This window comes from Gigantopelta aegis, unplaced genomic scaffold (assembly GCF_016097555.1).
Source record: "Gigantopelta aegis isolate Gae_Host unplaced genomic scaffold, Gae_host_genome ctg4235_pilon_pilon, whole genome shotgun sequence".
NCBI classification, from domain to species: domain Eukaryota; kingdom Metazoa; phylum Mollusca; class Gastropoda; order Neomphalida; family Peltospiridae; genus Gigantopelta; species Gigantopelta aegis.
The window spans coordinates 26,767-36,375 of record NW_024533755.1 but is presented as its reverse complement, the minus strand read 5'-3'; the positions used below and the strand labels follow the sequence as shown (position 1 = coordinate 36,375).

At 35.1% G+C, this 9,609-nt stretch overlaps 1 protein-coding gene across 1 annotated transcript; it reads right to left on the bottom strand.

Annotated features, from left to right (window-relative positions):
* Positions 1–3,317: 3,317 nt before the first annotated feature.
* On the bottom strand, positions 3,318–9,225 carry LOC121392646 (digestive organ expansion factor-like). Its single transcript, XM_041523772.1, is given in 11 exon segments — positions 3,318–3,353; positions 3,590–3,706; positions 3,708–3,795; positions 4,854–4,960; positions 4,962–5,036; positions 5,086–5,213; positions 5,216–5,248; positions 5,251–5,461; positions 5,513–5,627; positions 6,556–6,611; positions 9,133–9,225. Coding segments are annotated over 11 exon segments (1,059 nt in total).
* Positions 9,226–9,609: the final 384 nt, after the last annotated feature.

Below are 9,609 nucleotides of genomic sequence, written 5' to 3'. Positions count from 1 at the left end.
AAGTTGAGATAGTGACACATACAGATCCTGTTCTATTATCTTTAACATGAGATACAGTGAGGAGAATATTTTTGAGGAGAATTACAACAATCCTCTGTTTGTTTGTAGTGGTACTTCAAAGAGTCCTTATCGTATTGCATATTCACGTGCTGGAAGTCTTCGGCAAATACTCAGTTCTCTTTCCAATACAACAATCCAGTTCTCTCTAACTACAACTGTTTTTCTCAGGTAGTTTATTATCTGACAGATAGTCTTTGTTATTAATGTGTTGTACTCTTCATGTCTGTTAGTATCATTATATTGAGATGTTTTATTGCCACAGGGAAGAGCTTATCAAGTCTTCGACATCCCAGACTGCCCCTCTCACTTATTCTAACAAAACCTGAACGACAAAGATTAATAAAATAACTTTTGTTTATTTTATTTCACTATAAAAAGTTATGAATATATTCGTAGAGTAATTTCCAGAATGAGTGTTCCGGGAGGTGTATTATTTTTGCAGTGACCTGAGAAAATCTGATTGGTCAATTAAGGCAAAAAAGTGATTTCGTCATCAGATCAAACTTACCAATGGATAATAGTGTTTATCAATTGTTTCGTTTTATTGCTAAGTATTAGCTGTGTTTTTTATCAGCTTTGGGAGGATGGTCATGATGGTGTGGATAGAAAAAATGGTGACCTACCTGGTATGCCCATCACTCTTAATAGTACATCACCTCCCAAGTCAATGTTGCTAAGCTCTGGATACGAAGAGTGGAGTGTAAAGCGTGGGCTTATTGCAAAATGAACTGTGATGGACAACAACAAGCACCTTTATGCTATTTGAAACTCAAGTGACAGCTCAATCACTTGATCCATGCAAGGAAGAGAAATGATGTCCCTGGCTCTTTTATCTCCTGCTATCCTAAGGTATCTGGAGTTAAGAACGCAACCCTCCTTCCTCCAAAGTTTCATTCTTTACCAGGGGGAGCCATCAAACCTGAAGGTAGTAACTAATACTTCTATTGCTAATATACCTTCTTCAACTAACAGGTTGGCTTAAACAACACTACAAACTCAAGCCACAGGATTATCTGGTCATCTTCCATTGTTCTGGGCTGATGTGGAAAATTCAAGCTGGGATGGGTGGCAAAGCAGATACAGGCCTCCATGAGAGAACCCCATATTGGTTTGAATTGGGTTTGTCCCATTGGCATAACCAACTAAATGACCCTCACTCATTGCAATGAATGAGAATATATTTGGTATATATTAGGTCATCAAACTGAAGACGGTTGGCTAGGAACGATGATATAGGAGATGGCAATTGCTACTGGTCAAAGTATCCAATTATGTTTGCATTGCGAATGTATTATGAAGCTACTGGTAATACTACTGTCATTCCTGCCATCTACAAGTTCTTACACACAGCATATACAAGAATGTTTCACTAGACCGTTGGGTGTTACTTGGTAAGTTGAAGATAGTATTAATCTCTCTATCATTACCTCTTTCTTATAAGGTCTGGTGCTCGCTGGCAAGATTTTGTACTTACTGTACACTGGTTGTTAGATTTCCATAGCAACAGAGAGGAACAATTTCTATGGGATTTAGCAGAGTTGATTCATGATCAAGTAAACAACAAAAAGAAAACATTTAAAATTTTGCTATCTCTCTTGGTCGGTTAGGGATTCATTGGAAAGAATATTACGCTGGTCCAGATTTCCCCAAGGATTCAGCTACTACTTTGACTTTGTACACACATGGTGTTAATAACGGTCAAGCTATCAAGTCAGCTGGTGTCTGGTATCGACAGTCTCAGAACAAATCTGACTGGGACTCCTCACACAAAGAATACAAGTACTAGACGCTTACCACGCCAAGCATCAGGATTTTGGTTGTGATGAACCATTTAGCAGGGAAAATGCCATCAAGAGTACCAATAAATGAAAGAATGTCAAATTGTAATATTTTTATTGTTAGGTACTGAGCTGTGTACTGTTGTAGAAGCAATGTATTCATATGAGGTTCTCTTTGGTATTCAAGGAGATCCAATGTTTGGTAAGTACAAGGACTTGGTATTTGACTTTGTTTTATCAATTACTCTTATTTAGCCGAAAGAGCTGAACAGCTACTGGTTATAATGCACTACCTGCTACTATAACCTCCGACATGTGGGCTCATCAATATTTGCAACAGGATAATGAAATGAATGCAAATACACAGTGATGACCATGTTTGGTATAGTGATGGACCTGATGCACTCTGTAAGAGTCTATGTTACTAATAGTAGCACTAGCTACTATTAATAGAAACTATTCAACATAGTGCACATTATTAATAATAGCCTCAGTATACTATTATAGAAATATTGCAGCTGTCATTATTAGCTATTCTTGTTCTAGTTTTGGTTTAGCGCCCAACTATGGATGTTGTACAGGTAATTTCAACCAAGGATGGCCCAACTTACACAACATACTGTCATGATATCACCTGACAGTAACACAATTGTCATTGCTATATACGCTCCCCTGTCAGTGACCATTGGGGGGACGACCCTGACAGTTAATACCCAATATCCCTTTAATGAATCAGGTAAAAAACAAGAGTGTCTGACAATGTTCTTGAGAGACTTCTTCTCTAGTGACTATATCTGGTACATTTCTGGTAAAAAGAGTATTCTCCTTCGAATACCATCTTGGGCAGATGGTGCCACTCTTCGTTGGGGTAGCACCCCGTCAGCACCTGTAAACACCTGGCACTCTCCACCCAACAAGTTGTGAGGGTAATGTAGAATGGAATTGATACTTCCAATGAAATTAGAGTTACTAGACGTTATAATAATGCAGCTTCTATTTATTGTGGGTCAGTTTTATTAATAGTTAGTATAATGGTCATATATTATATATAGGCCACTATTGTATGGATTAGCGATAAAGGAAGAGTTTAAAGAATTGAGAAGTTATGCCTATCAAAGCAAGGACTACCAAGTAAATAACAATGACCAATAAGTTCTCAGTAAACAGTTGTTTTATTTACAGGTAACACCAGGCTCTCCTTGGAACTATGCCATCCGTTTGACTGACGATAATAATCCAAGCAATGATCTCAAGTACCAGTACACTGGTTGGAAAGAAGGTATTTTTCCATTCTCTAATGATGGAGCTCCATCAAAAAATACAAGCGACGGTACCTAATAGAACTAATCTAATTATTGTATTAATGTCTGTCTTCAACAGGGTCGTATTCTTGATACATGGGGTATAGTTCATAATGCTGCAGATGCTCCTCCTACTTCCCCTGTTACTACCAATAATGCTGATACCCCAGTGACCTTGCTACCCTTTGGAGCTACTGACCTTCGCATTGCTGAACTACCACATACAAATAAACACATCTTAATATGTCCCATGATAAAGGGGACATGTTGTATGCTGCACATTGTCCTGTTGTTGAGAACTAATTAAAAAGTGATTTAATTTTTTTATTTTTAATTTCCAACCATCAAAGTATGTATGTTATCTGATGAACTAATTAATGTGGGTGTTCTCTCGCTACCTACAATACGTTGTAGGGACAATGTATCATATTTTGAATATAATACAATTACTTTACCCTCGTCTTTTGTTTCCATTTGATTCACAAGCTCTGAATAAAATTCTGAATATGTGGGTGGAGCATAAAATACTAAGTGATGAATCCCTCGGAACCGATATCGTCGAAAAAAAGTGGAGACGTTCTGTTATTAGAAGAAATTTTTTGCGTCCGTCAGCAAAAAAAGATCTAGCTCTTGAGACGCTATCAGATTTAGTATACCTAATAAAATATTGAACACATTCTAATGTAAATCTTTCATATAATTATAATACATGAGCTTTATTACATGTTGTTTAATATAATTATAATTAATTAATTAACTTATTACTGTAAATGTCAAAATTTTCGAGGTAGTTATATTTTCGCGGTTGACACAAAATGCGAAAATATGAGTTTGGGAAAATTTTACGCGCGAAAGTTTGAGCGGTGAAAATTTTGACATTTACGATAACTAATTATACTATATGAGGAAATATTCTTGCAATAAAAATATTTCATAATTCTTCCCAAAGTACAAATTTTGCATCCTCCTCCTTCATAATGCTATATGCAAAACTATTTGTATATATTGTATGACTATATTATAGCAGCAAATAGTTATAGTGATCACTGCTAATTGGATCAGGGACTTCCTCATATTGTAAGTTAACCAAACCTTATATGGTCACAAGAGCAATAATGTAGTTACCATTGTCAATATTTGATAGTGACACATTGTATGTATTCAAACATCATAGCAATATTTCCTTTTTAAGAACTTACTCTGAAATATGACAGAAATTATATCCTTCTCTTTTGAAGTGGTTACGTAATCGGATAAAGTCAAAATATGATGGAACATAGATACAGACGTGGTCAACTGATGGACTCAATAATTTAGGTAATACCTTAAAAACAAAAATTAATCATATTGGAGTCTTTAGCTCTTACTGTATCAATGAAATATTGAAGCCTAATTTCTGGCAGCTGGTGATGATCAGGAGAAGTGAGTTTATGAAATATCTGAGGGACTGGTCGCAGTATCTGACATACAGATCCTTTCCAGACGGGGGTATGCACCCTTACCTGACCCTCATAATCTAACAAAATAGGTCAAGGCAGATAAAAACAGAAATATCAGATACTTAGAACACTGCCTCTTCAGGACATTTGTTCTAGTTCCAATGAATATTTCTAGATATCATTAACTCTGCACATGACAATGGACTAAGAGTATGTCAACTCTTAAGGTGTCTGCTACAGAGATGTTTTACATTCAAAAATTTTAGATAATTCACATTATAAGGATACTGTGGCAGTAAGTGGTGATTAAGGAATTAATTTCAGGAGTTTGAAATGCAGAGAAGACAAGAGTCTGACAATAGTGTTTACCCCAACAATTTAAACGACCATTCTCTTACTCTTGAGAAATCCACACCATGACTGTCTATAGGTTTTAAATGAAGATGATTAAACAAGTGCTAAAAAATAAAAATAAACATAATTAATGGGTGTGGTTAACCACACCACCAGAACATGATCCCAATTTTGCATTAGAAGCACATCAATTTGATCAACAATAACCATTTCTATAGAGGAGAGGAAGTCATACTCTCGTTTCTTATCTCCTTCTCCTCCTATAATTGTTCTTAGACCAGTGGAGATGCTATGATAATGTCACTGGAATAAAGGTAGTATAAAGTTTGAGTCTATTCTTTTTAATGGCCATGCCCATCTTGAAACAATCATCAGTATTACCAGAAAATAGATGAAGATAAGAATCTAGAGAGGTAGATAGATTAGAAGCATTTGAAAGACTTCTAATACTTGGTTTATAGCTTGGTGGAGTGCTCTCTTCCCCTTCCTCAAATTGTTGAAAAAACTTTTTACGATTTGCTACTTCACCCTGTGGTAGTAAGTCATAACAAACCACACCCACTGAACATCACATATATACCTTTCCAGGTTTTATAAGTACATCAATCAGTGTCTTGACAATTTTCAGAACTGAACTTCGAAATGGAACTAGAATGAGAACTTTAGGACGAGTCAACCCTTGGTCTCTAATTTCTCTATAGAACAAACAAACTATACTTTAACACATCATAACAGCTTACCCTAAATCACGACCATCCTTAGCAGCTAATGTGAGACGAACATTGTTCTTTAGAACACTCGTGTTCGATTTCTAGAAAGTTATGTCCATATCAGCTCATAAACCCACCCACTTACTTAATAACAATGATTTAATAAATGTAACACATACAATTGTCTAATCTCCATCTCATTGTCATGTGATTGACATGTGAAAATGAGATCCTGGGAATGTTAATTGTAATTAATGGGTGGGGCTTAGTTATTACCTTGTATGAATTCATGATATCGAACAGATAATGCTGTAATGAAGTAAAAGGTTCTAAATAGGTGGAGTCAATGGGTGGAGATTGGAACTTAGTTACATACCTTTAACACTTGTCTTGTTACTCATGGGCCATAACGTAGCAATAGGTTCTCTCTCACCTGATATAAGTACATGTACATTAGTTACATGTACATGTAAATCTTACATGTAAAAATTTTAAGGATGTATGATGGAAACTTGATCAGGTGGAGACCAGGTCTTATTACAAGTGTGTGTGGTCAACCATTGGACCAGACCTAGTTCTTTACACTAATATTGATAATCAATATAGTGGAGATCATATTTCATATGATGGACTTACATTATGACAACTGAGTGGGAGGGTTGTGAGTATAGCTCATTTAAAGTTGTCACATGAGCTTCATCTAGGATTCTATCATAATGAGTAGAGAATGGCTCCTCCCCTGAGCCACACCTATTTCGTCTATTAAATCTTCCTCTTCATCGTCTGTATTAAGACATTCAATGACATCATCGTTCTAAAAAGATAATTATAAACATCTTACATAATTATTACCTCAACATCAACGTCAAATTTAGTATTTGTGGGTGGGGACTCTTGCCATTGGAAACTATACTTAGACTGTGTAGGAAGGGAGTTCAGTAGGATTTCATAGGCAGTGGGTGTGTCTTCCTAAAATACATGTACATAGTTGTAGTAAGATTATTACATATCTTTACCTCATCACTAGAAGGAATGGTTTCTAATTTTGGAAGAGATAGACGTTTGTTTGATGTAGGAATGTCTCTCTTCCTCTGAACAAGGCTTGAAAATAATATTACTGGTATATATGATTAAGACTAACCTTTTTACCTGCTCTGGTAGCCATAACCTGTCGTGTTTACTTTTTCGAAGCAACAAGGGACTAAGCCAGGTTACTGTGAACCACGTGTCCTCAAATGTTAGCTTTATAGTATACGGACTTTGCAAAATTATAACTCCCATTACATTCTTATATAAATTTCAGAACGTTCCGTTCACGTCTGTAATCGTTTCTCATGTTGTAATAAAAAAAGGAAAATTTTATTAAATTAATTTACATCAATACAAAAAACAGAATATGAGATTTCTAAACATAAAAACCAAGTTACTGTGAACCGGGTACATCCCATGAGATCAATTCTCACGAAATCAACTCCCTCATAATTAACTCTTTTTGATCAATCCCGTGAGATGAACTCCCTTTGAACAATTATTAAATAATGTCATACTATCTTAACTAACATCAGCTTTAGCGTCTTTGAGCAATTAACTTTAGCTTATCAAAATCTGGTAATAACTTCCTTCACAAATATATAGCTCTCCATTACAATACAGACTGTACAGTTACATTTCCCAATTGTAAGTTAGTATGACTGAATTTGTTGAAACAATAATTTTTCTTCTAGCATCTGCAGAAATTCTAACAACATTACACACAGAGTTTATAGAACTAAAATATTACTATATACTGAAAGTATATGCTTCAATTTTTTCTTGGGTAACGTGTCTCATTCCCATAGATTCCAGTTGTTTGCCTCGCGTATTCTCTAGCAACTGACAAGTCCATACTGATAGGCTAGCCATAATTGTTTAAACTAGCCCCCCACTAGCTCCCAGTAATAAGGAATATATGGGTATAATATAGTGTACCATCATTTGTATTTAACGAGCCCCACCCCCTACAATGTCAATGGAATATGAATATTGTTATTTGTGTGCCTGTGGGTCATGCCGTTAAACCAACTCATTCTTTACAGCTCAAGAAACAGTTATGGCAAAGAAACAAAGTTGATCCAAAGCTATTGATATCCTTTCTGAGTCAGGGTCAACTAGGTAAGTAGCTAGTTAATTGTCTTCTTTACTATTAAGTATGAGGATTGACTGTCTGAGTCATTATTGAGTATTTTAACTTATTTCTCAGATATCACTCACTTAAGTACTGTATTTGAAGCTTTGAAGAAACATATGTTTTCATATCGAAGATGGTTTGAGTTAGGTCTATTGTTGGGTATACTACAACCTACATTAGCAAAGATTGAAGTGGATCATCGTGATGATGTAGTTCGATGTCTTCAGGAGTGTTTAACTTGCTGGCTTAGAAGAGTCGATCAAGTTAATTGAGAATGGAAGACCATCATGGGATGTACTAGTTAGTGCTTTGAAGAAGATGGAAGAAAATTATGTGGCTGAAAATATCACTCAAACAGGTATAATATGATCTTAGGATTATGATATTTATGACTCATTTATTAGTGGAAGGACAAATCCAGTCTGCTGGACAAGTTCTGATATATCCTTCACAAATGTCACAGCTGTTATATAGTGAGAGATGTATTACTGAAGTGACCCTTGATGAGGTGGAGACACTAGAGGGCATGGTTGATAATAAAAGAAAAACCCTCTTGTCTGCTATACGTAATGCAGTGTCTTCTGATCACAAAAATATCAAAGTGCTAGCTAAAGTGTTGTCTGAATTTGAAGAGACAAGAGAATTAGCTGATAAACTACTCAATGAATATGGTAAGTTATCTGTTGTTAATTAAAGATGATATTTCTCTCATTAATTATGTAGGCTCAAAAGTTTCCAGGAAGATGAGAACATTTCAACAATTCCTCAAAATACATGTAGTTATCAACAGTCTGCTAGTGATATTCTTCGTTGTCACTATGGTACTTTGTCCAAGTCTCTACATGATCCTATTAGGTTGGATGGCTACTTTTGTGAACAAGATCCAATGATAATATCAGAAGAAACACTTACTAGTGTTGAGGTTATAAGGAAATGTGAATCAGAGAGAAGGGTAGTCTTGTTGAGAGCTGTACGTTGTGCTGTTTGTAGTAAGCTTTCTAATAACTTGGAAATATTTGTTAATGTATTATTAAAGTTCTCTGAAAACGTGCTGTTAGCTAAAGCTATTCGGAACGCACTACAGTAAGTAATTAAATTACATTAATGAATATTTAAAATTTATGTCCATAGATAAGGAGATTGAAAGGAAAAAGAAAGATAAAGAACCTTCAACAAATGAGGGTATAGTCAATATAACATATCGTAGATTGAGAAAATTTCACGTTACAAAAAAAAATTACATGTAAAAAATTTCAAACACAAGAGGCATGTATGAAAATTTATTAACCCCGAATATTTTGCCTCCTTAATTTCTTCATTTACCTGAGCATTTGCCTGTGGCTGCATGGAAGATGATAGAGAATCTTTTGGGTCTGGAAGTCCATCTGTTGGTTTCAGATATCTCAAAAGAGCCATATTCACTGTAAACACTAACACCATATTACGTAACACAGGAATTATATACTGTAAATATTTCAATGTGTAATAATGTTCGTGTAATTAATTTTCATACACTGTCCAATGTTTGAATTTTCTTTAACATGAAACTTCCCAATCTACAGTAATATATAGTTATAATAGATATAGGAGGGCTATATTATTTGACACTCACCTTAAGATGAGGTGGATCAGTCTTTTAGATTTGTTATCATGTATTATAATAAGTGACTAACATAAAAAAACTATTATATGTGAATATATTATAGTCATAGTCCATCCACCCACTCAATAAAAATTTATAATTCAAATACATAATTTGTGATTTTGTACCACATTTAGTTACAACAGAAGTATTGTACC